The 25,497-nt window shown below is 48.8% G+C and overlaps 2 protein-coding genes across 3 annotated transcripts; both read left to right on the forward strand.

The window, feature by feature from the left end:
• The first annotated feature begins 91 nt into the window (after nucleotides 1–91).
• ARPC1A (actin related protein 2/3 complex subunit 1A) lies at nucleotides 92–15,901 on the forward strand. 2 transcript variants are annotated; one of them, XM_068207166.1, is made up of 10 exons: nucleotides 92–247; nucleotides 3,445–3,526; nucleotides 4,280–4,384; nucleotides 6,849–7,071; nucleotides 8,700–8,807; nucleotides 11,654–11,866; nucleotides 13,020–13,095; nucleotides 13,277–13,470; nucleotides 14,464–14,554; nucleotides 15,652–15,901. In XM_068207166.1, the coding sequence occupies exons 2-10, from the start codon at nucleotides 3,463–3,465 to the stop codon at nucleotides 15,688–15,690; spliced, it is 1,113 nt and encodes a 370-aa protein (XP_068063267.1). In that variant the 5' UTR covers nucleotides 92–247; nucleotides 3,445–3,462; the 3' UTR covers nucleotides 15,691–15,901. The 2 variants fall into 2 exon arrangements, with proteins under 2 accessions (XP_068063267.1, XP_068063268.1); XM_068207167.1 differs by having other exon boundaries at nucleotides 96–247; nucleotides 3,422–3,526.
• Nucleotides 15,902–17,937: 2,036 nt separating this feature from the next.
• ARPC1B (actin related protein 2/3 complex subunit 1B) lies at nucleotides 17,938–24,924 on the forward strand. The gene is made up of 10 exons (XM_068207168.1): nucleotides 17,938–18,098; nucleotides 20,460–20,533; nucleotides 21,220–21,324; nucleotides 21,915–22,137; nucleotides 22,441–22,548; nucleotides 22,836–23,042; nucleotides 23,605–23,680; nucleotides 23,763–23,959; nucleotides 24,412–24,502; nucleotides 24,640–24,924. Exons 2-10 carry the CDS (start codon nucleotides 20,470–20,472, stop codon nucleotides 24,676–24,678), a joined length of 1,110 nt encoding a protein of 369 aa, XP_068063269.1. The 5' UTR covers nucleotides 17,938–18,098; nucleotides 20,460–20,469; the 3' UTR covers nucleotides 24,679–24,924.
• Nucleotides 24,925–25,497: the final 573 nt, after the last annotated feature.

Consider the following 25,497-nt stretch of genomic DNA (forward strand, 5'->3'; position numbering starts at 1 on the left):
ACTTTATGACCTTAAAGCTGTCCCCTTCCCTCGCCGAACCCTCACTGCCAGCGGCCGCCGCCCCGCCCTGCGGGGCCGCGCAGGCGCCGCTCCGCCCTTTGTGTGGGGAGGGCCGGCGGCGCAGGCGCCGAGCGCGTTTCCTGCCGCCCGTGTCAGAGCCGGGCCCGCTCGGCCTCTCCCGCCGCCGGAGCGGAGTCGCGTTGACTGCCCAGAGTCCGCGAGTCCCGCTCCGCCCCCGCCGCCTCAGGTGAGTCCCGGCCGCGGCAGCGATGGGCGGCGGGCGGGGGGAGCCTGCGGGCCCGCGGGCGTGAGCGGAGCGCGGGGGGGAGGCACCGCAGCATCGCTGCCCCGAGGGGCTGGGGACGCCCTGCTGAGGGTGAGGCGGTGGGCACCGCTCACCCCTGCGCCCTGAGGGGCCGGGGAGAGGCGGGCCCGAGGAGGTGCCCCCCATTTCTCCCCGCCGTACCCCCCAGGGCCCCCGCCGTGCCCTGTGCCGGCAGGGCCGCAGCCCGCAATCCGTGCGCGTCCCGGCGGCTTGGTGGTGCTGACGGTGTCTTGTGTCAGGAGGTGCCCGAGATGAGCCACCCCCCTGGGAAATCCGCGCTGAGTGATTTGGGAGGGAGTGACAGTGCTGGGAGGCTGTCCTTCATCGCAGGTGCTTGGCTTCCAGGTGTCTGGAAGTGGTGTAGGTGCTCCGAGAATGGGAAGGGATTAAAAAGATCCCTTTCTCGCTGTCACACACAATCATTCCGTCTCCACTTCTGAGTCCGTATCCTGGCTAGCTGTTTGTCCAGGAATGGGCAAGTGCCGTTCAGCATATATTTCTCACCCCAGAAGAGGTGACAGCAGCTGAGTGCTGTGCATCCCAACCTCGAGCCTTTCAGGCCTTCTGCTGAAAGAACTGCTCTACAAAGGTGCAAGATTTCCCTTTTTTTCTCCATTTTAAAGTATTTTATTGAAACTCAAAAGTCAGTTGCTTTCCATTTGAAATAAAACTGAGGAAGAGCTGCATTAAGTACTTGGTAACAAAGTCATACCAGTATCTTCCCCATGTGAGATTCTGGCGTTGGATGACAGGAAGGCATTGAGGTTATCAAGAATTATAAAGCCAGCAGCATTTTCCCTAGAGAAATATGAGCTGGATTTTGTCTTTCGATTAGTAAGGAGTAAATATAACTGGAAAAGTTCTTTAAGATTTATCTTCCCAAAGAAAATATCACTGTGCCTATCAGGAGACAGAAATAGCACTGCTTTTTGAGGTTATCATCATTGTTGTGTTTTATGGGTTTGTAACCAAACCAAAATGGAAAAAGGTGGCTTGTAGCCATTTTTAGAGCTCAGGTAATTCAGTCAATGGGAAGGAATGGATCATACAGCTTTGGATAGGTTTTGGGAACAGCTGAGTATAAATACCTGAACTAGGTAGAGTTCAGAGTGGGAGCATATTTCATATGTAATGCCAATCTCTGAATAAAATACTACAGTTGTATTAGAAAGTGTTTCAAAATAGCTGCATTCCTTGGGGAGAGGAGAGTGGATATTTTTACATTTTATTTCGGAAAGAGTAGCAAAGGGTGAGCATTCCTTGTTGGTGGAACAGCTCTTGAACTTTTCCTGTATATGGAAATGTGCTGCTACTGAATGTTGGCAGGAGCTAAAGCAAGATCCTGGAAAAAGCACTTTGTGGTTGTGTTTTGCTTCCACACGTGGAATCTCAAATGATGGATGTCCAAGGGCAGAAGTAACCCAGATTATGGCAGCATTTTCACATTAACAAAGAATAATTATTTTGCCTAGGACTGTATTTAATACTTCATTTGATTGGTGGAATGTGATTATTATAAGAACTGTGAAAATCATGCTGGTTAAAGTTATGAGCTGGACTAAAAGTTCTTATTGTTAAAAGTTGTATTTCAAGTATATTTGAAATGCACCCATAATTTGCATATTTTTAGAATAACAGTGCTCAATTTCCTTAAAAAAAAACCGAAATAAAATAAAAAATCTCTCCAGTTACTTGCATTGGTGAAATACTGTCTCACCTCTGCTCCAAGATCCAGCTCTTTCAAGGTATTTGTTAAACTGATGGTGTGATAGTAATTCCTGAGGCTCCCTAAGAGCATACTCATCCTTCTTTCACTCCCAAGTTTCTGTTGGATTGCCATTCATTTCCTGTTTGCTTCCAAATTCCTACCTTGTCCTGAAGTCTCCACCCTCTGCTAACATGGCCATACTTGGGTATGTTGTAATTCCAGGCTGTAATGGGTGTGGATGTCTTGGAATGACATCACGGAGATAGTTCTTTAAAGATGGATATGTGGGGGTAAAAATGCTTTGATCCATCAGGCACTGATAAATTGCTGTGAAAATTAGTGGAATATAAGAAAGGAATTGACAAGTCCAAGTTGGATGTATTGAACTGTGCACATTTTTATTATTACAGGTGACCCTGAGGTTTTTTGGTGTTATATTCCATCTATTTATACTGCTCTGGTTAATACAGCACATAGAATACTATATTTTAATACCTAAAGTATTTCAGTATCTAAAATACTTTAATGTCTAAAATATTTTAATTTCAAAAATATTCTACTCTATGCCCTATATTAACCAAAGGCAGCATAAATGGATGGAAGATAATATAATAAAAACACTTTAAGCAACTTTGTGTCTGCGGATGGATGTGCCTCCAATTGCATATTTTCAGCACTGTCTCTTGTAACAGCTATCAGTTACAAGAAAAAAGTAGGTATTTAGCCTTTTTTAAACAAAATACTCACAAACTACAATGATTCAGCTTGTTTCAGTGTTTGAGTTTCATGGGGCAGAAGCCTGATTATCAAACAGTTCAGTGCTAGAATTAATTTGAAGAAATTACTAATTAGTTAATTACTAATCTTAGTGATTTTTCTGTAGGATTCATATAAATGATTTTATCAAATAATATACCAGCCAATCACAGTTACACATCAATTTGACTTCCTGAAAAACAGATTTTGTTGTAGTGCTGCCTGTGAGCCTGGATACGAGTCAGGCTTTAGAATCAGTTCACTGACCTTTGTCCTAGATATTTATTTTTCTGATTGTTCCATTTCCATAGTAAAATTAATAGGTTTATTAGATTTCTTGAGGACCTGCTCTCTTGTCTGTGAGGATGCACAAAGAAGCAAGTGTATCTGGCTTTTAGGGTAATTGCAATTAGCTGACATAAGCAGAGCAATGCAAATGCGTTACCCTACTGAAAATATCTGGGGGTGTGCTACAGGCAGCTCTTGAGCAGCCTTATCGTATTTATTAAGTTGTGATGTGTAAATAAATTGTAACACTGCACTGAAGGATGCTTGGTTAATGTTGAAGGTTAACTTGGTTTTATTAATTCTCTCATTTTGAAGCGTTTTGTTTTCAATTTTACACCTTTCAGCCTTTTCACTTTTTACAACATAGGAATCTCTTTAACTCGGAATGTCTCTACATCAGTTCCTGCTGGAGCCAATCACCTGCCATGCCTGGAACAGAGACCGTACTCGTAAGTAATAAGTTCATTTTTGTTTTTTATTTATATTTTTTTCAATTGCTATTTTCTTTCTGCTGTCAGTTTTTGATCTTGTGATGTTCTGGGTCACATTTAGGGAAGGTGTGGTCAGATACATAGTTCTACATTTTAAATGTTCTACTTCTGATCCAAAAAGTTCAAGTCTTCCAGATCTAAGCTTTTCTAAGCCTGTTGCTTGAACTCTGGCATAGGAGGTAATTAAGTCTTCCTGGTGTTCCACAAAGCTTTGCCTCTTGGCCAAGTTTTCTATATAATGTGGGTTGTTGTGTTCCAAATGTGTTATGTTCCTGTGCAGAGTACTCATGACCATGGCATGTGTACCAATATCAAACTGCCAGAGGGCAGGGTTAAATGGGATTTTGGGAAGAAATTCTTCCCTGTGAGTTTGGGGAGGCCCTGGCACAGATTCCCAGAGCAGCTGTGCCTGGAAGTGCCCAAGGCTGGATGGTGCTTGGAGCAACTTGGGATAGTGGAAGGTGTCCCTGTCCATGGCAGGGCGTTGGAACTGGATGATCTTAAAGATGCCTTCCAACCCAAACCATTCCATGATTCTTTGTCCATAATTATTGGAGATTTTCCAGGGATTTTGGCCCTTCATTTACAAAGCTCACGTAATGCTCTCACATTTGTGAATAGAGGTTTTAGATGGGAAAAGTTTTTCCAAATATAGCATTTGCTATTAAAAAGCCTTCTGTACAATTGGATTGTTTTATTTCTTCCTTCAAGAGATTGCCATCAGCCCTAATAACCATGAAGTGCACATCTACAAGAAGAGTGGGAACCAGTGGGTGAAGGCTCATGAGCTGAAGGAACACAATGGACACATTACAGGTGAGATTGTGCTGAGCCAGACATGAAGTTTTCCAACCCCTCCTGTTTTCCCCAGTTGAGATTCTGAACAGGAAATCTGCAAGTGTTGAGTAAATAGATCTTTTTATAGGTTGGCATTCCCACTTAGACAGAGCCTTGCAGCAGTTTTCTGAACTGCATGCAGTGAATGTTAGGAAGAAAAGCCCTATCTCATCTCCAGACATTTCAGTGGAGTTACTGCGCCATTTTTTTCTTATCTATGGCTTATTTTTCATCCCTAATGACATAATGAGAACACATTTTCAGTCTACTGAAGTTATCGGGTTGTGTCACAGTGATGCATGCTGCTCCTTTTCAAGTGCTAGTACTAAAATTTCATCAAGTGTACTACTGTAGAATTGCTTTGTGGTTTCCAACTACAATAAATACCCTTTTTTAGGGACTGTATAAACATTTGAAGTGCTCAGACCTGGACTTAGACCGTCAGTGAGCACATTTATTGCAGGCCCTGTACATCCACAATGAAAATTAAGAAGAGCTGCCACGTTGGGTCACAAGGTGTTATTTAAAAAAATGTGATTATCCTGTGGCAGTCTTTTATATTACTGGGTTCTTTTTTTCCCGTGGTGATATTTTTAAAAGGGCTTTATTCTCTTAAAGAAATGAAAATAATTAATACAAGCACTTGCCCAAAGCAGCAAATTCTGTTGTCAGCTCATTAATGGGCAGAAGTATCAGTCCAACAGCATTTTGCAGGAACTTTATTCAATTTTTCCAATTCTTGCTGTCCAAGAGCACAACTGTCCCTGCTTCTTTGTGAAGAGTCACTTGGGCTGCATTTACAAATTAAATGTGTCCCCCCAAGACATTCTGCTTGTACCTGTTAGTGTTAGAAGCCAAATATTCATGACTTGGGAAAAGAGCTGTCCCTGCTTTCCTGCACAGTGTGTACCTTTGGAGTACAAAACGCTGTCATGGTTGTAAAGAGTGGAGTTAAGCTGTGGTTACACACAGGAGATCCACTGATCAAACTGCTTGTACCCCCTGACAGGGGTGAGTCAGCTGCTGCCACTGCAGCTCCTGATCACAGGGGATCAAGGTCCTTCTCGTGACTCAGGTTTGTGGTGAGCTGCCTCTACTCACTCACAGGAAGAGCTTGTTTTCTGCTAAGCTAAAAATCTGAACTTGGCCTAAGTCAGAACAGCACCAGGGCTGGTGAGAGGAGAAGGTGGGCAGGAGAAGGAAAGAGAGGCAGGATGGTCCCTCTTTCAAAGGCACTGCTAGAACTGCTGTAACTGTAGTTTCAGACTACCAAGATCTTCACTTTTTAAGCATAAATGTATATTGAAGTAAACAATGTATGAAAAATATGATAACATTAGTGCAAATTCTTTCTACAGCTTTGATCCCACTTTCAGTTTGTGAGCTTAAGAGATGTTTTTAATACTGAATGTAGTAATGGAAAACCACTGATACATAATTTGTGGCAGGAGAGTTGAGGACTGCATCCCAAAGGATGCTAAAGAAAAGATGAAAAATAATGTTCCCATAAGACTTTCCAGTTGGGAACATCCTTCATTGCCTAGGAGGGGAATGAAGCAATGGCAGCTTTATCAAAGGCTTTGTTTTATTGTTTGAATTTGTTTTTTTTTTTTTTTTCTTGGTAGACCTTTCTTGTGGCACAGCTTAAATAGGCATGGAAAAAACATAAGGATTGTGTCAGTACATAAAGATTGATAACATCTAACCAAAAATCCCTGTTATCTAAACTTTAGATCATGGGTGCAGTCTGGCAGCAAGCACAAAATGTTGTTACAGGTTGTGCAGTTTTGGAATTGCTGAGTTTCAGCTGTTGAGAGGGATCTTGCAGAAGTCAGAGGTTTGGAGGGTGCTAGTGGACAGGCCTTGGCCGGTCTGCAGAGCTCCACCTGTTGGCCAGCCCTCGGAGCTTCCTCAGCCAGTAAATCCCTGGGATCTGGGCATTTGGGATGTGTAGTTTTGATGAAAGCTATGGGGAGAAACAAGTATCCCTCACAGCTTGAAATAGCTCGTGGAGAATAAGAGATGAAGGGGAATGACATAACAGTGATAACTGTCGAAGTGATCAGTCTGTCAGGAACTGCAGTGACAGGGCAGGGAGGAATGGCTTCAGACTGAAAGAGGGGAAATTTAGGTTAGATATATGGCAAAATTCTTCCCTGTGAGGGTGGTGAGGCACTGGCTCAGATTGCCTGGAGAAGCTGAGGCTGCCCCTGAATCCCTGGGAGTGTCCAAGGAAGTGTCCAAGTGGATGGGGCTTGGAGCAACCTGGGATAGCGAATGGGAGCTGGCACAGAGTTGGAACTGGATGATCTTTAAGGTCCTTCCCACCACAAACAATTCTGGGATTCTGCGACAGAGGGCTGTGAGGTGATCTCTGCTTTGCCTTAACATAAAGCTAACAGCACGAGGGGAAAATTACTTCCTGTGACCTCTTCACTTGCAGGTATTGACTGGGCTCCCAAAAGCGACCGCATCGTGACGTGCGGCGCCGACCGCAACGCCTACGTGTGGAGCCAGAAGGACGGCGTGTGGAAACCCACCCTCGTCATCCTCAGGATCAACCGTGCCGCCACCTTTGTCAAGTGGTCTCCCTTGGAGAACAAATTTGCTGTGGGCAGCGGAGCTCGACTCATATCTGTGTGCTACTTTGAGTCTGAAAATGACTGGTGAGCTGGTTTTATATCTTTAAGGTCGGCATGGGAAAGCTGAAGTATTTTACTAATTCCTAAAATATTCAGGAAATGTAGAGGGATGGCCTCATCAGTTCTTTTGTGGACTTTAACGTTTAGGGAAAAAGGTTCTCTCCATTCTTCACTCTGCTGTAGCACCTAAAGGCCTTTGACTTTGCCTATTTTCAGACAGTACATGTTGGGGTGGATGTGTTCTGCCTGACTGCCATAAACATATGTTGCTTTTCTGAAAGTGCAAGAATTTCTGCAGAGTAAAGATTTCATTACTACAACTCTATGGTTGAAAAAATATAAATATTTCCTTCCCCAACTTTGAGCCAGAATGAATGAAGAAATTTTCACTGGAATCCTTATTCTGTATCTATTATTTTGGGCCATTTCTTGTCATTCTGTCACATCTCCAGGGTGATCTGTTAGAAGATGTTTGAGCTTGTCATGGACCTGTTCTGCATTTTGTCATGTACTTTTACCACAGTTTATAGATTTCACGTAGGAATATCACAAAGATATTTCCACCATTAACAGTTTTCTCATTTTAGCATCTAAACTTAATGCTTCTGATCTTCTCCCTTTGAGCTGCACGTGTTGGAGCTACATTTGCTGTATCATCTGTAGCTGAAATCAGTGTGTGGAATGTCTCTTAGTTTGGGTTGCATAAACAGGGACAAAAACACAGGTGTTCTGTGTGCAGTCTGCCATGTGGAGATGAAAAACAATGACACCATCTGCAAAATACATTTTAAAGATTGTTTTGAACTTTTATGCTTTTCAGCATATTCACTTATCAATATTTTTTCTCTGCCTCACTTGTCTACAAAAGGATCAAGACTCCATATGCTAAAGAAATATGATTTGTAAATTGTGAGCCTTAAAACTTGTGCCTGATGGAAGTAAAACCGAAGAAAAAGCAGCATCATCCCAAAGGCCATCAAGTGAATAATAGATTTCATTACTAGTTTGTAAATAGTGCAGATAAACCAAATCTGCTGAGACATATTTAGGCCACTATTGATGAATTCAGCAGCAAGACCACTTTGCACTGCACTGCAGATAATTGAGAGGAATGCACTGGTTGGGTCATTGGCAGTCCCCCCATTTTCTTGTTGTGTTTTTATAGTTACTGTGTTTTTAAACTGTAGAAAAGTCAATAGGCAAGAGATGTGGCTATAAAATTCATTGGAAGGACTGGAGAAGGACCTGTGCTTGGTGATCCATGCAAATAGTGCTGCTTAGCTCAGTGTCACAGTCACAGGTGACCTCATGTTCACTGGGGGGAAGAGACCTGGCAGTTCCTGGGCAAAATTCACATCAAGGAGTTCCATCTGATGCATTATAAAAATCAGCTTGAAGGGGAATAGGACTTAGCTGATACATATTTAATGAGTTTGTTCGTAATATTTGAAAGTTTAATTAAGCTAACCATAAAGTTCACAGATTGCACAAGAGAATGTGAAAGATTTGGACATGAAGTTTTTTCCAAAACTGATGTGTTTAGCCATTGACAGGGAGTGATCTTTTTGAGGAGTGTTTCATGGATTTGTGGGAATCAGGTAAAATATGTTCGTATAAAATGTATGTCTTATTCTGGTTTGGTTTTATTTTAGGTGGGTGAGCAAACACATTAAAAAGCCCATTCGTTCCACTGTTCTCAGCCTGGACTGGCACCCCAACAATGTCCTGCTGGCTGCAGGATCCTGTGACTTCAAGTGCAGGTGAGAGAAACTGAAACATCTATCTACAGTTTGGGTTACTGGATCAAATCAGTAGCTTGAGTATGTTGATGTGGTATTTGCACTTGCTATTAGAATAAAGGTGGCTCATTGTGTACTGTTGTTGGTACCAAAATAAAATACCCAGCTTGAGAAACCTTGGCTTTGGTGCTGCTGTGTCCTGACTTTGCACAGCCAGCATGGCTCTGCTGAGGGACACACCTGAATTTGGGGAATTGCTGGGTTCCTTCCCAGCATTACACAGCATTTATGCTGAGAGCTGGTCATGAGGTTGAAGTTGGATTAGCAGGTGTCATCTTGTAGAACACCAACGCTGCTAGTTACAGTTTAAAAAGCAGTGCCCTAATGGTGCAGTTCCAAAATTCAGAGTAACTGGTCATTTCCAAAGGTGTTATCCCATCTTTTTGTTCTCTGAGTTCCTTGTTTCCTCCCCTTTGCCTGTGGGGAGCAGAGTCAAGGAATTGAACCACCTGCAACTCAACACAATAGAAGAGATTTTTGAAGACCATTAAAAAAAAAAAAAAAGGCTGTTAAAGCCAGATTGGTGTGAGAGATGGATGGGGGAGACTTTGCAAATGATTGTGAAATTACAGCGGGAGGGATGGGCCCTGCAAACTGCTCTCTGCTGAGTGATTGGGGTCACTGCAGGGGAGTCTGCATGGGGAGTATGCAGGGCCTGACTTGAATCCACATTGACTTAATCACTTGTACCTTGAATGATAATGAAAGCTTCTTTTCTTAAATTCTTTATGTAATAGGGCAATTTTTAACCTTCAAAGTGTGTACTAAAAATTACTGTGGAGGAGTGGGAGGGGGAGGTGGGACTCACTATTGCATTCCTTATTTCAGAATGAAACCCTCACATCTAAACCCCATCCTTTGATGCCTTTTCATGTAAGGAGAGATATTAAATGGAAGCTGGGAAAGAGAGGGGAGAGTTGTCTCCTCTTTCCTGCCTTACTTACAGTTCAAATTAGATAAAGTGTATGTATTCACTTCCTGTCACAAAATAGGTGATGTGAAACAGAAGCAGCTACTTTTCACGTGTGGAAGTTTTAAAATTTGGTTTCATAAGGACCTCAGGATTTTGACATAGGTCGCCTGAAATGTGTGTGTCCAGCCCAAACCATTCTGGGATTGTAGGATTGTTTCATCCCCAAAACCATGAAAAACTATTATCTTTTGTAAATTATGAGTACAGATCTCTAGAATTCCAGTTCTCCCTTCAGTTCCATATTTAAAAAAAAAAAAAAAAAAAAAAAGAAGATACCTGAAGTGTGCACCTGTTCTGGTGGAAATTAGGAAATGGATCTGCCAGAGCCACTGCCATGTAATAAGCAGCTAAGTGGGAAACATTTTGGGGAAGGAATGGAGGGCAGGGGGCTGCAAATTGCTGGGTATTCAGCAGAGATTTTTGGTGCTTTGCCAAGATAAATGAGCTCCCCTTATATTTATCTGAAATACATATGTATCTGTAGCTACCAGCACCACATAAGTATGATTTCATGTTCTTGCTGAGGGAATGAAAGTCATTTCCCAACATTCTTTGAAGGCTGGGGCCTTCAAGCTGAGGTGATTTTGGTATTAAAAGACAGGGAGACTTTAATAAGGGGGAAGACTTCTTATATTTTTAACTAATGGTTAAATTCAAGGTCTTCCCTACTTAGGTATGATTTTCCTGCCTTGTGTCAAAGGCTGTTGCTTTAAACATCTTGTCCTACTTCCATACATTAAGAGACCATCCTTTTAGGTGGCTCTATAAAATTGAGATTTTTAAAGGATTATCATTAGATTATATTTAAACTAATAGAGCCAAATATATATCCATACTTAATTCCCTGAAAATCCATACCTAATATAGCTACAGTTAAACCCTTCTCATTCCAGATGAGCAGCTTTATTGAAATAAGCTGAATATAGGTACCTTTGGAAGTGCTTACCCCACACATACAAAAGATATAAAAAACAGGGAAGGGGAGGCTACATTTTCTTCAACTCACTATAAAATAATTCCTGTTTCTGTGTGACTGCAACCATGAATATTTGATTACAGTTTTTCATTTATACTGATTTTTTTTCCTCTGGTAGTAGCATGGTGTAGCTGCCTTGCTCCTCCTGTTCAACGGACTCAAATCCTATGGTTGTGACGTCCCATTAAATTCCATGGTAACAGTCAAGAACACCATATTGTGGCATGTCTGAATCATGCAGAAGGAATTTGATGAAAGGGGGAGGCTTTCTATTTAAACATACCTTAAAAATTGTAGTGCTGGGAAAAAAAAAAAACTATAAAAACATTGCAGTATTTCAGGTTTTCAAGGCATTTTTGCAATAATGAGCCGGAAGAAGGTGGCTCAGAGCTCCTTTGCTGGCATTAGAACATCACATTTCTTTCTTTGAAATCCTGCTAAAACAGGAATGTTCTTAAAAAGTGGGTAATTTTGTAGGTGTTTGTATTAGATTCTAATTATGCAGTGCCATTCCTGGGTTTTCTCTACAGGAGGCTTGACTCCGGAGAGCTGTTAGCACTGCAAAAGGATGAAAGGGAAATCTTGGCACGGGGAAAAATGCACTGACAAACGTGTATTTTTGTGCCATCTTCTGGAAAAAAAGGAGAGGGCTACAAGAAAGCATTTATGGAAAACCTGTGTGCTTTGTACTGCTGCTCTCTCTCAGCATGCTGCTTCTTCCAGGCTTGTTCAAAGACACCAAAATATTTTGTTTTGGGAGAATCAGGACACATCTCTCTCCTTCCAACACGCAACGCACCCCGTGCTCCCAGGAGCTTCGTTCTCTCTTTGTTCACACCAAAATATTTTTATTTGCAGGGTGTTTTCTGCTTACATTAAGGAAGTGGATGAAAAGCCAGCCAGCACACCCTGGGGCTCCAAGATGCCTTTTGGGCAGCTGATGTCGGAATTTGGGGGCGCAGGCAGCGGAGGGTGGGTGCACAGCGTGAGCTTCTCCGCCAGCGGCAACCGCCTGGCCTGGGTCAGTCATGACAGCACCGTGTCAGTGGCTGATGCCTCCAAAAACATGATGTGAGTATCCCCTTGCTGGTACTGTGAGCCTGATGACCCTAAAGGTTTTTTCCAACCTTAATGATTCCGTGGTTCTGTGTGGAATTTTGGGCTCGCAAGCTTGTGCCTCTGTTGCCTGTTTTACTGTAGGTTCCAGAAGTCTCTTTGAGGCTTATATAAATATAAATATTCTATAAATAAGGTTTGTTTCTGCGAATTTTAGAGTATATAATTTAAATTCTTTGTAAGAATCCTTTGGTGAGGGTATGACAAATTTTTTTGGGGGGGGGGAAAAAGAGGCATTTAGGAAAAAAGGTATGTTCCACTGAGTAACCAGGGAAACAATATTTCCTTTTTCAAAACAATATTTGCAATACAAAATATTCCAAGCAATGTTCCAAACAATATTCCCAATTCAAAGAGAATCCAGAAACATGCTCACTGCAGCACTAAGACTGCATCTCTAACCAGAATCTGGAAAATAAGTTCATGAAATATTAATTTCATCATCTGTCCTTAAGATGCTGCTGATGCAAGGTTTCAACTTACACCTCCCAATCCAACAAAATACTTTACTAACAATTGCTCCTTCTGCTGCTCCTCTTGATCTGCATAACCTTGCAGTGTCCTTGGCTTTCCAGCCAGAAAGGATGAGATTCTCCATATGTTTTGGTTGCAGAGGTCTCTGGGGTAATCCAGACATGGCAGGGATGAATTTTGAATTGTGGTTCTGATCAGTACAGTTGTATAAGTACCTGGCAGGGAATATCGTTAATTAGAAAGTGTTTAGGAATTCTCTTTATTTGTCATTAAATCGCAAAAGTTGACTTAAATGAACATCAAGGCTTTTTCCCTCTGCAAAAATGTCAGGCATCAACATTTCAAGTGTTTTTTATATTCAAATGAAATTAGTATCTTCATCAAAACAGGCATTTTTGGGGGTATTCCTTTTGAACTCTTGCCCCTGTTTACACATAATTTTTGGTAATGTTAAGCACACTTTCATTAGGCTGAAACTTTTTATTACAAATTACAACCTTCTGTTGTCACCACAGGACAGGCGAGCTACCTTGACTTTTCCAACAATCCCTGTGTGGGAATGGTGCCTATTTTTTGTTAGAGCCGAAAATGAGAGGTTTCATTGATTCCCTCTAACAAATGTCCTTGTGCTCAGGGTTTCACAGCTGAAAACAGAGTTCCTCCCACTCCTGAGCGTGTCCTTTGTCTCCGAGAACAGCGTGGTGGCAGCTGTAAGTGTCTGCTATTTCCTCCTTGCAGAGCTTTGTCGTGTTTTGGAGGGGGAGAAAACCCCATATTTTGCACAGTTAGTAATAATACTAAACAAGCTCTGCCCTGGTGCCAGTGTTTGCGTGTTGGAAGGGCAGGGTGGGAATGCTGAGGTGGTGTTTCCTCACGGGAGTTTGGTTGCAGGGCCACGACTGCTGCCCCATGCTCTTCAACTGTGACGACCGTGGCTTGCTGAGCTTCGTTTCCAAACTAGACATTCCCAAACAGAGCATCCAGCGCAACATCTCCGCCATGGAGCGCTTCCGGAACATGGATAAAAGAGCCACCACGGAAGACCGCAACACCACCCTGGAGACACTGCACCAAAACAGTATAACGTGAGTGTCCTGCTGCCAGGAGCAGGGCAGGGAGTGTTCTCCATGCCCATTTCCCGGGGTGTTCTGCAAACCCTTAGCTTTGCTGTACCAGAAGAGTGTAGCTGGTATCTCTTTTTCCTTGTGGTCTTTCCCTAGCAGCTCTCTGTTCTGCAAACCCTTAGGTTTGCTGTACCAGAAGAGTGTAGCTGGTATCTCTTTTTCCTTGTGGTCTTTCCCTAGCAGCTCTCTGTTTCTGGGATTTACATGGCTGCTGGTTAATCATTGACGTGGCTGCAGCTGTTTGCTCGTGGTTAATGTGTTTGTGTACCTTGGATACAGCTTATCTTATCAAATATGTGGGTAATTCCCAAGAGGCTGGTGGCACTGTGCAAAATCCAGTCAGCAAAATCCACCTGAAATTCACATCCCAGATTCCTTTTTCAGATGTTGCTGCCATGTGTATTTATTTATTATGCATCACTGTTTTCAAACTGAAAGAAGGGAAATTTAAGTTAAACATACAGAAAAATCCTTCCCTTTGAGGGTGGGGAGGCCCTTGGCACAGGCTGCCCAGAGAAGCTGTGGCTGCCCCATCCATGGAAGCTTTCAAGGCCAGGTTGGAGCAACCTGGGATAGTGGAAAGTGTTCCTTTCCACAGCAGGGAGTGGGACTGGGTGAGTTTCCACCCCAAACCATTAAACAATTCTGTTAATCAAAAAGATTCATTCAGGTTAATTGGGTAAAATATCTTTGCATTAAAAAAATTATGTGATTCCCCAGGGATGTTGAGCAATTTCTCTTTATTCAAGGAAAACATTTTGTCTCACCAAGCCATTAAAGAGCTTTCGGCATCTTTTTCTTGGCTTATTTTTCTGAGGCATTCTACCAAGAATCTAGTATAGGCTCTGGTATAGTCATGTCTCCATCCAAAGTGTAGGAGTAGAATTCCACCCAAATTTCCCAGTTTTCTGGCTCTCTGGAATGGGTGTTGGAGCTCTCACTCTCTGCTTGCAGCCAAGTGTCTATTTATGAGATTGACAAACGGGATTGTCGGAAATTCTGCACCACCGGCATCGATGGAGCAATGACCATCTGGGATTTTAAGGTAGAAATGTGCTTTTACTACCATGTTTATCTGAGCTAGCTGGGGTGGTGGATTTTTTTTTTTTTTTTTTAATCTCTAGTATCAACTCCTGGGGCTCAGCCTCAAGCCAGGTTTTAGTAGCAGCAGGAAATCCAGACTGGAATATTCAAAACCATTAGTGAAATCCATGAGAAAAACTGATCCAAGAATCTGCATAAATGCAGATGCAGTTTGTTAAGCAGATGGTGCTAATACAGACTTAATTTTTAATAGAATTACTTAATGTCCCTGTAGGAATCCCCTTAATTCTTTCATTCTCCAGCCTCAGCCACAATTGGGCTGGAGCAATTCGTACAACACAACCCCCTGCCTCTTCCTTCTCCCATCCCATGGGGCTCTGCTCATTGCCCTGCTGCAGAACGTGGTCCTGTCCTCTGAGAATTTACTTACCCAAGGAGTAAGGAGTTGTCTCTAACAGCTGGAAAATACAATATTGAAAATCCTAAAAGGATGTATTAATTCCCATGCTTGCTTTGCTCAGGCCTGGCCAACAGAGGTCCCTGTTGGCCTTCCCAAATCTGGGATGCAGCTCTGATTTAGGGAAAGAACAGATTGTCTGTGTTCTGTGGTGCCAGAATGCTCTGGTGGGGACAGCAGTCAAACAAGAAGTTGAGGTGATCTCTAAGCTGCTTTAGTGCAGTTTTGGGTCTGTATCATTGGCCTGTACATGCCTGAGTTTGAAAGGCACGACTGTTGTGGTCTCTGGCTCTTGCATTAGGAAGAAATCCTTTACTTAAAGAAGAAATTCTTCCCTGTGAGGGTGGGGAGGCCCTGGCAGAGGTTGCCCAGAGAAGCTGTGGCTGCCCCTGGATCTCTGCAAGTGTCCAAGGCCAGGTTGGACAGGGCTTGGAGCAACCTGGAAATGTGGAAGGTGTCCCTGCCATGGCAGGGGCTGGAATGAGAAGAGCTTTGATCCCAAACCATTCTGGGATTCTATGACTGAGTCTAATTTCAAATATTGATGTTTTTTGCTTATTTTTTTTTAACATTTACACTGAATTATTTAGCCTAAGCTACAGCACTAGATTGTAATTAAGATTTTATTTCTCTCCTTCAAGACTTTAGAGTCGTCCATCCAAGGGCTCCGAATCATGTAAAGATGGATTTCCATGATCTAGCAGGACAAACTGCTTGACAGAACGCAGCTCCCACATCTGCACAAACCTGAAAAGGGAGGAGGAAGGTGAAATATTTGGAAACACTGAGAAAATACAGCTTGGCAGATTTTCTTTTGACTCTAAATTTGGTGAATTGTGTTGGTTTCAAAATCAGCTGTGATTGTTCTTTTTTTTTGGTTTTTTTTTTTTTTTTTGGTTGGTTGTTTCATTCCATTCTTTACCAAAGCTGCTCCTTAAGTAGTTTATTGCAGGAAGTTATGAATCACTAACTTAAAAGGGGAATTTTATGTAAATTGTCTGCTAGAAATAATAATAATAATAATAATAAAAAAGAGAAAAACTGATTCTTTGTTTTGATGTTTATTGATTAAAAAAGGGATGTTAAGGGAATTGGGAGAGAGAGTGGGGAAAACCCTGCACTGATATTTTATGGCCTTAAAGCAGGAGAAGTTAATCTTAACTGAAAGGTTCTAAAGTTGACAGACCTGGAGTTCTGATGATCTGGATGTGAAGATTCAGATGAGCTTCTTCCAGGGGAGTTCTTCCCTTGAGGTGACAATTTTGGAGGATAAATGATTTTATCCTACTTCTCTTCATTCTGTCTGCCTTGTATTTAATCCATAACAACAGCAAATTAACCTGAATGTCTTTCTTGTTGTCTGCTTAATGATTGACATTTTTCCAAAGGTGAGTGACCAGAATTATTTGTAGTTGCCTTTGGGGTTGGTCCCCAGCCTGCTCCCAGGGCAGTGCCTGTGGGACAGGATGGAAAGCTCTGTGTGGAAAGTGAGACAAAAATCTGCTGAGCTTCGTCTGGGGAAGACAAATGAAAAGCAAATCTCTTGGTAAGTCTGTGAAACTTCAAGGCTGGGGAATCACCATCCCTGGAGGTGTTCAAGGAATGACTGGAAATGGCTCTCAGTGCTCTGAGCTGGTTGGCAAGGTGGGGATTGGTCACAGGTTGAACTTAATGAACTTGGAGGTTTTTGCCACCCTCAGTGGCTCTGGGATTCTGTGTCCTGTTAGAGCTGAGCTCTCAACCCATAAAATCCTGTATTTATAACAGCTAGTGGGCAAATGAAGCTGCAACCAGAGGTGTCAGCATGGTCTGGATTCTGTGCTGATCCTTTGTCCCCAGGTACCTTTTGCAGTTCAGCTCCAAGCCTCAGGAGCTCACGGAGGCATTTGCACACAGCTTTATTCACAGGGTGTATTCCTCCTCCCTGTGCTGCTGCCTTGCTGTGCTCTGAGGGGATTAGCTGGTTCATGGCATTGCTTTACAAAGCTTAAAATTGTCATTTCTGCTGAAAATGCAGAAGTGTCTTAAAAAAACCCCAATGACTAAATTTACCACTTCCTCTGGAACCAGAGTTGCTTCATACCCTGCTCGTTTCTCAGCTCTGTTACTGTGGAAGATCATCAGCTCTGAGTGGCCGCCACTGTTCTCCATCACAGAACTGGATCCTTCTCTGGTTTCCTCGTGTCTCCCACCTTCTCCCCTGGCAGTCAGGCTTGGCTTTACAATTTCCTCTCCCTTCTATATATAAAAAAAAAAGAGTGTTTCATTTCTTGCAGTCAGGAGATCTGGGGGGTAGCAGAGAGGGAAGGGGTGAGTGAGTGCATCCCTATGCCCAGGAGGGAAGGCTTGAGTGCATCCAGGTGGGAATGGGATAAAAACTAGTTGCTCTGAAGCAGGAGGTGATAAAACCAGAGGGCTGGCTGTCTGCTGCGTGGGGATACAGGCGTGGTGACCGCGGCCAGCCTGGCACTGGGTCCTGCTGGGCTCTGTGGGATGCAGGAACCAGCAGCAGCTGCTGCCGAGGGCGGCCGGATCCAGGCTCCGCGGGGTCCTGCGGATCTCCCCGGCCGTGGGAGGCGATGCCGACGAGCGTCTCGCTCCGGGTGGGCTCCAAGCACGGCTGTTCCCTGGTGGGGGCCAGCACAGGCATCGGGGAGTCCCTATCCCTCCAAAACGCATCGGGGGCCGGGGGTGAACAACACCCGCTGCCAGAGGGAGACGCCGGGGATCCTTCCCTTCTGTTCTCCTGGCTGTATCCTTCCCTGGAGCACCCAGGGCGAGTTGCCCACGTCCCGCCGAGCGGCCGGGAGCATCCCGGGGCCGGGGGCCCGTCCACGTGCGGCGGTGCCGGAGCGGCCTGGCCCGCAGGCACAGGGGCAGGGCGGCCGCAGAGCTGCTCTGCGCTCCCCCAACGCCCACGTAAGGAAGTGGTTGCATTTCTCGGAGAGGAAAAGGGAAGTCGGGCTGCCTCGGCGGGGCAGGCACAGCTCCCGCCGCTCGCTCCGGGCTCCGTTCGTGTGGACTGCCCAGAGTCCATGAACGAGCCCCGCCGTCCAGGAACTGAGCCCAGCCCGCCCTGCCCGGCAAGGTAAGGACGGGCTCTGCCGCCCGCCGGGACGCGGGGCTGTCCCGGGGGCTGTGGCTGTCACCGCTCCTGGCGCTCACGCTGCTCGAGGGTTCGGGGTCCCCCCGGGCTGGGGTCAGGGGGGTGCAGGCAGCCCCTTGCCCCCTGCGAGTTTCGCTGTCGCTGCGTTTTGGACGTTTAGGGGTTTTCTCCCAGCTTTGTCAGCAAGTTTCAGTTGGTTTTTTTTTTTTTTTTTTTTCTCTTGCCGGCGGTCTGACAGCTCTGAGGGGGTGCAAAGAGTCGTCCTGTGGGGGTCCCCTCGGGGCTGATGCCGGCAGAGACAGAGCTGCCGCAATCTGTCCTCCCCTCCTCGGGAATCAGCTGCTTCCCGCTTTGCCCGGTGCGAGGAAGAGGAGGGTCAGAGCCGCCCTCCGTGTGCCCTGGGACGGGGGTGTCCCCTCAGGGCCCGGCTGGCTCCTGGGGTACCCCCCAGCAGCACTGGGCTCTGAGGACGGCTGTCCCCAGCCTGGCTGGCGGGAGCAGGGGGGGTGACACCTTCAGCTGCCGCAGGGAGCAGAGGGGCTCCCGGGGGTCGGTGTTGGGGTCTTGGTGCTGCAGGGGTCCACCACAGTGTCCGGGGAGAGTTTCAGGGTGTCCCAGCTCCCAGCAGGATCCTCACTGGGTGCAAACCCTCCTCCCGCCACCCCGCCAGGCTCGTAAAACCCAAACCCCAGCTCCTCTGGTGTGTGGCTTCCTCCCGGGACTGGGAGGAGCCCCCGGCACTCGGCTCTGCCAAGGTTTGGTTATCTCCTCCGAGGATGTTTCCGAACTGTTTGGACTGGCCGGGCAGATAACGGAGCTGTTCCAGCTCCCAATCCCGCCCTGTCTGGCCTTCGGAAAATTCCCATTTTCCTCCCTCAAGAGCCCCTGGGTTGGGGGGGTGGGAGAGGGAGGTAACCACAGCTCCTCTGATGCTCTGCCCGGCTGGGGAAGGGCTGCCGAGCCCCCGTGGGTCGCTCAGCCAGCGGGGAAGTGGCTCCAAAGGGCCGTGGGGGAAATAAGGCACCACCCGCTGCAGGGAGCGGCCCAGGCCCTGGCAGCCCTCACTCCTTCCCGGGTCTGGCAAAGGCTTCCGTCCCTGGCACGGCGGCTGAACGCGTCCCTTCGGGGTGGCACTCAGCAAGGGAGCAGCAGGGACCCCAGAGAGGAGAGTTTATGCCTCTGAGCTCCCAAACCACCTGGAAAAAGTATTGCTGTTTTCTTAGTGTCGAAGCCAGAACGCACCTCGGTCCTGCCTCCCCTCCCTCCTGCAGGGAGCCCTTTGAGCCGGGTGCCCATTTCAGCCAAATCCCTTCTTCACACGTTTTTCCTCTCCTGATCTCTTGCAAGCCCCTGTCGCTGATGGTTTTGTCTGTCCCTCGTGGTGCTGCTCCATATGCAGGGCTCCAGGGAGAGGCCCGTGGTGGCAGCAGCTTTGTACCCTCCTTGGGACACCCTGTGCTGCATCCCGGGGGATCGGCAGGGCTGGATGGGGCAGCTGCCTCCTCATCCCTGCCCACGTCCTTGGCCAGGGGCTGTGTGACAGCAGGGCTGTCCTGCATCAGCACTGCAATTTCTCCACATGCAGAAGGCAGCTGATGGAGCTCCTCAGATTTTCTTTTCCCCAGCCCAGGGATGGAGCATTGCTAAAAGGGACGTTTTTTCCTTCCCCTGGAGTGTTTAGCTGCCAAAGAAAACGGGACGTGAAAAAAGCCAAAATAGCCCAAAATAGCCGAGAGCAGGCTGTGAGTAATTCCCGTCATCAGCCACGCCCTGGCGAGGTGTTTTCCTGCATCCCTGCGCTCCCTGGGCCGGATGGCCAAGGGGCTGTGACGCTGCTCCAAGCCCTTCCCGCTCCCGTGGCACCTGGAGGGGCCTTTGGGGCAAACTGCTCCATCCCATGGCAGCTGGGGACCAGCAGGAATGGTGGGAGCTCAGCCAGGAGAAGGGATCAGTCCTGAGGGCTGAGCACCGATGGGATGGAAGGGCCTCCATGGGGCTTTGGCTCTTCCTAAATGAGAGGTGTGGAAGGAGGGAGTGGACCTGGCCCTGTTGGGGTGGAGAGAGGAGGTGCTGCCCGTGGTGGAACCCCAGAGGTGCACATGGGGCCAGCCAGCTCCTGCCCAGCAAGTTCCAGCCAGCTGGAGCAGGATGACAGTGGGGTTTAGAAATTCCTGGAAATGGACAGTTTCTGAGCTTGGAAATCCTCAGGAGAGCCCTCTTTCCGGCAGAGGAGAGACATGGTGGGCTGCAACCCAGGACTGATCCCAGTGGGAAGGATCATTCTGTGGGGCTGGGCTCTTGTCCCCATGTCCTGACAGCCTGGGGGTCTCTCCCTGTCCCCAGCCCGTGAGCCATGGCCTACCACAGCTTCCTGCTGGAGCCCATCAGCTGCCATGCCTGGAACAAGGACCGCACCCGTGAGTACGCCTGGGGCACCCCGAAATTCCCAAGGACATCCCCAGGCACTATCCTGGCTCAACATCCCCGGGGCGGGGCAGAGCTGGCTTGGGGCTGGGTTTGGGGAAGCAGATCCTGCCACGGGCACATTTGGGGGCTGGGACAGCACATCAGCACATCCCTCTCTGTCCCCGGGACAGAGCCTGGCACGGGGGTGCCAGCACAGCGTCCAGCCCCGAGGCACCGGCAGGGGAAGGAGGGATGCGGAGCAGAGCCGGGTGATTCACGGGCGATGGCATTTCCCGAGCGGGGCCCGGGGGATGCGGGAGAACAAAAAGGGCTTTCTCTGCTGCGGCTGGAGCGCCGGGCAGGCAGGGCGGGATGGGGCTGGATTTGGGAGCTGTGCACCCCCAGCCGTCCTGTTCCATCCCGTCCTGTCCTGTCCCACCCCACCAGCCCCATGGGACCACACCGTAGGGAAGGGATGACCCTGGGGTGTGGGGTGTGGGGTTCTCCCTTCCCGTAGGGACAATTTGCAGCATGAGGGCAGTGCAGGACCAGGGCTGGGGGGCTTGGTGGGACCTCCCCCAGGCAGCTGGGGCTCAGTGGGGACCAGGAGCCCAGGAAGGGGTGTGTGGGTGCTGGTTGGCCCTGCGGAGCCTGTGACCCAGGGGAGGGCTTTGCTCTGGCCACTGTCACCCCCCAGAGATCGCCCTGTGCCCCAACAACCACGAGGTTCACATCTACCGCAAGGATGGGGCCAAGTGGAGCAAAGTCCACGAGCTGAAGGAGCACAACGGGCAGGTGACAGGTGAGTCCTGGCTGGCAGAGGGGACAGGGACACGGATGGTGCCCAGAGCTGCTCCCAGCCCTGCTCGTGGCACTGGCACCCAGTGGATGGGGGTTGTGCAGGGCTGGAGGAGAGTGGAGCAGGTTGTGTCCAGCTGAAGGCAGCCAGGGATGGGATGGATGGGATGGGAGAGATGGAGAGGGATGAGGTGGAGGGAAGGAGGGAGAGAGGGATGGGAAGGGACAGGGATGGATGGGAGAAATGGGGTGAGAAGGACTGGGATGATGTGGGATGGATGGGAAGGAAAGGGAAGGGATGGGGTAGGGTGGAACGAGGGATGGATGGGTGGTGGATATATAGGAGGGATGGGATGGGAGGCATGGGAAGGGATGGGGTGGAATGAAATGCATGGATGAGAGAGATGGGGTGGGATGGGTTGACATGGAATGCTTTGAGGTGGGAGGGATGGTGTGGAGCAAAGAGGAGCTGTGGATCAGAGACCACCCAGAACAACCACACCTTCAGACACTCCCAGCCCTGAGTGCCACCATTCCCATTCCTGAGGCTCCCTGAGCCACCATGGGCCACCATCATCCCCCTCTGCCTTCCAGGCATCGACTGGGCCCCTGAGAGCAACCGGCTGGTGACGTGCGGGACCGACCGCAACGCCTACGTGTGGACCCTCAAGGGCAACGTCTGGAAGCCCACCCTGGTCATCCTGCGCATCAACCGCGCCGCCCGCTGCGTCAAGTGGTCCCCCAAGGAGAACAAATTCGCTGTGGGCAGCGGCTCCCGCCTCATCTCCATCTGCTACTTCGAGCAGGAGAACGACTGGTGGGGCTCTGAGTGGGTCTGTCCTGAGGGAAAAAGAGGATGGATGGATGGATGGATGGCTGGATGGATGGATGGATGGATGGATGGATTGGGAAATAGGAGACTGGAGGAGCTGGAGGTGGAGACAGATGGGGAAACAGAGGGATGGACTCCCCATGCCCAAGCTGCTACTGCAGGATGGTGGCCCAGGGCAGCTCCTGGCACACTTGGAGCCCTGACCAACATTAGCCAGCTCCCCAAAATCCCAGGGGGCCTCTGGGAATGGTGATGCTTCCCCTTTGCTGCCACCTCCTCTCCACACAGGTGGGTGTGCAAGCACATCAAGAAGCCCATCCGCTCAACAGTGCTCAGCCTCGACTGGCACCCCAACAACGTCCTCCTGGCTGCTGGCTCCTGTGACTTCAAGTGCAGGTGAGGAGCAGGGGTTGGGTGACTGGGGAGCCTCCTGCAGGGCAATCCCCAAGGATGGGTTGGGGGGTAAGCTTCACCCCAGGTGCTGTTTGGAGCAGGGAATGGAGCACAAGGGAGATGCAGGGAGCTCTGGGGACCATCCCAGGGGTACAGCACCCATGGGAGGTAGGGGGGCACCCCACAGGCTCTGCCAGGGAAGCTGAGTCACACATTTGAGGCAAGGGGGAGGGATGAAGTTGGCACAGATCCTGCATCCAGGGACACATGCAAGGCTCTCCCCCTCCCAGGATCTTCTCAGCCTACATCAAGGAGGTGGAGGAGCGGCCCAGCCCCACACCCTGGGGCTCCAAGATGCCCTTTGGGGAGCTGATGTTTGAGTCGAGCAGCAGCTGTGGGTGGGTGCACAGCATCTGCTTCTCAGCCAGTGGCTCCCGCGTGGCCTGGGTGAGCCATGACAGCACGCTGTGCCTCGCCGACGCTGGCAAGAAGATGGCGTAAGCAGGGCTGGGGACAGGAGGGGGCTTGAGGGGACTGGAGGAGGCTGTACTGGGGGTGGCAGCAGGGGTTGACCCCCAAACCAACACGGGGATGGAGGTATCTGGGTTGGGTTGGGCCAAGAGCAATCCCAGAGTGTTCCTGCACATGGGTGGGGGAGATGGAAGGGTTCAGACTCGGGAGCTGGGTTAGCCCTAGAGCATCTCTGGAGCATCCCTGGGAATCTATGAGTATCCCCTGAGCATCTCTGTACTTGGGTGGGGGAGGTAGAGGGGTTCAGCCTCAGGAGCTGGGATAGCCCTGGAGCAGCCCTGGGTATCCCTGAGCATCCCTGGAGTATCTCTGAGTGTCTCTGACCATCCCTGGGTATCCCCTGAGCATCCCTGTACATGGGTGTAGGACACAGAGGGCTCAGCCCCAGGACCTGGGACACCCCTGGAACATCCCCAGATCACCACGGGTGGAGGAGGTGGGGTCTCCCCTTGTGTTTGCACCCGTGTGATGAGCCGTGCCAGTCTCAGCACTGAGGCTGAAGCTCAGCTCCTGTTTCACACCTCGCAGTGTTGCCTCCCTGTGCACCGAGACCCTGCCCCTGCTGGCTGTCACCTTCATCACCGAGAACAGCCTGGTGGCCGCGGTGAGTCCGGCCGGGGCCACGGGCTGGGTGCTGCGGCTGGAGCCGGCCGGGGGATGCTGAGCAGGGCAAGTTTGTTCCCCAGGGCCACGACTGCTGCCCGATGCTGTTCACCTACGAGGAGAGCCAGGGCGCCCTGACCTTCGGGGGGAAGCTGGACGTCCCCAAGCAGAGCTCCCAGCGCGGCCTCACCGCCCGCGAGCGCTTCCAGAACCTGGACAAGAAAGCGAGCTCGGACACGGCCAACGCCAGCCTGGACACCCTGCACAAGAACAGCATCAGGTGTGGGCTGGGGCAGGCTTGGGGTCACCTCGGGGGCTGCTTGGGGGTGATGATCCCTGAGCATCCCCTGGGTGTGCTGCTATCCAGCTCAGGAGCTGGGACAGCCCTGGAACATCCTTGGATAGCCCCAGAATGTCCCTGAGCATCCCTGCAAGTGGGAGGGAGAGACTGAGGCTCCAGCATCAGGAGCTGTGACAGCCCTGGATATCCCTGAGTTCCCCATGGTATCCCCAGAGAATCCTTGCATGTGGGAAGGGGAGATAGAGAGGTCTAGTTCCAAAAGCTGGGACGGTTCTGGAGCATCCTTGGAGCACCCCTGGGTATCCCCAGGCATCCCTGTCTATCCCCAGTGCCTTCCTGCACTGGTGGGGGAGATGAAGGGGTCCAGCCCTGTTGCCACCCCTACGGGCTCAGTCCTGGGACTGATTGCTGCTCCCTCTTTGCACCCACAGCCAGATCTCGGTGCTGGCTGGCGGGAAGGACAAGTGTTCCCAGTTCTGTACCACGGGGATGGACGGGGGCATGAGCATCTGGGATGTCAAGGTAAGGAATCCCTGTGGACCCCTCAGGCTGAGAGTAGCAGCACTGAGCCATCCCAGTTCCCCCCTTCCAGCTCCCCAACCACCTCCGGTTTCTTTGGGAAGCAACGAGCTCATGAACACCCTCCCGTTTCATTTCAGAGCCTGGAGTTGGCGCTGAAGGATCTCAAGATCAAATGAAGGAATCATCTGGGAAGGGCATCCCAGCTTCCAGCTGCCCCTGCTCTGCCCCCTGCCTGCTGCCCTCTGCCACTCCCCCATGCCACAATGCCACCAGTGCCTGTCCCTGCTGCCAGCCAGCCCTGGTGGCTGTTTCCAGACAAGGAAAACCATTTTTCTTACTATTTTTGTTACCATCCTTCCCGATGCTGGTCATACATTGCTTGGAGAAATAGCAAATAAAGGATTTTCCTGAATAAATCAAAACAGGGGGATTTTTTTGCACTTTTTTGGAACAAGTTCAGTGCAAACACAGGGGTGATCAGGGCAGATCACATTGCCGTGCCACATCTCACCACAGGTGCTCCCATCCTTTTTGCCACCACTCCTGAGGGGGAATTGGGATTGTGGGGATAAAGGGAATGTTACTTTTCCATTCCCTGCTTCAGCACCATTTCAAAACAGGATTGGTGTTAGGCAAAAGGGAGGGCAGAGGATGGAAGTGGGCAGAGAGCACAGGTTTCCCATTCTCTGAGTTCCCTGGCAAAGTCCTGTCAGGTGGGCAATTCCCAAACCTGGAGCCAGCTCAGAGACCTTGGGCTCCCCAAATAATCCTGCACCTTCCCATGGCCTGGGAACGGAGCACTGGCTGCCAGAGCGACAGTGACATTTGAGTTCTGCTCCAGCCCTCAGTAAGTGGGAGGTGTTACTTGGAGAAGATTTTTCCACTCGTTTCCATGCATTGACAAGCCTCAACCCTCTCCCCCTGTGGCTCCTGCCCTGCTCCATCCCAGCATCAGCCCAAAAACTCCCCCTGTCCCGCCCCATCCACCTCCCTGT

This window comes from Anomalospiza imberbis, chromosome 16 (assembly GCF_031753505.1).
Source record: "Anomalospiza imberbis isolate Cuckoo-Finch-1a 21T00152 chromosome 16, ASM3175350v1, whole genome shotgun sequence".
In the NCBI taxonomy this organism is placed as follows: Eukaryota; Metazoa; Chordata; class Aves; order Passeriformes; family Viduidae; genus Anomalospiza; species Anomalospiza imberbis.

Excerpts from the sequence above, each read along its gene's own strand:
- ARPC1B (XM_068207168.1), top strand. The coding sequence starts at position 20,470 with ATGGCCTACCACAGCTTCCTGCTGGAGCCCATCAGCTGCCATGCCTGG. Across the intron at positions 20,534-21,219 it reads CTGGAACAAGGACCGCACCC|AGATCGCCCTGTGCCCCAAC; the intron begins GTGAGTACGCCT and ends GTCACCCCCCAG. Across the intron at positions 23,681-23,762 it reads AGAACAGCCTGGTGGCCGCG|GGCCACGACTGCTGCCCGAT; the intron begins GTGAGTCCGGCC and ends TTTGTTCCCCAG.
- ARPC1A (XM_068207166.1), top strand. The coding sequence starts at position 3,463 with ATGTCTCTACATCAGTTCCTGCTGGAGCCAATCACCTGCCATGCCTGG. Across the intron at positions 4,385-6,848 it reads ACACAATGGACACATTACAG|GTATTGACTGGGCTCCCAAA; the intron begins GTGAGATTGTGC and ends CTTCACTTGCAG. Across the intron at positions 13,096-13,276 it reads AGAACAGCGTGGTGGCAGCT|GGCCACGACTGCTGCCCCAT; the intron begins GTAAGTGTCTGC and ends GTTTGGTTGCAG.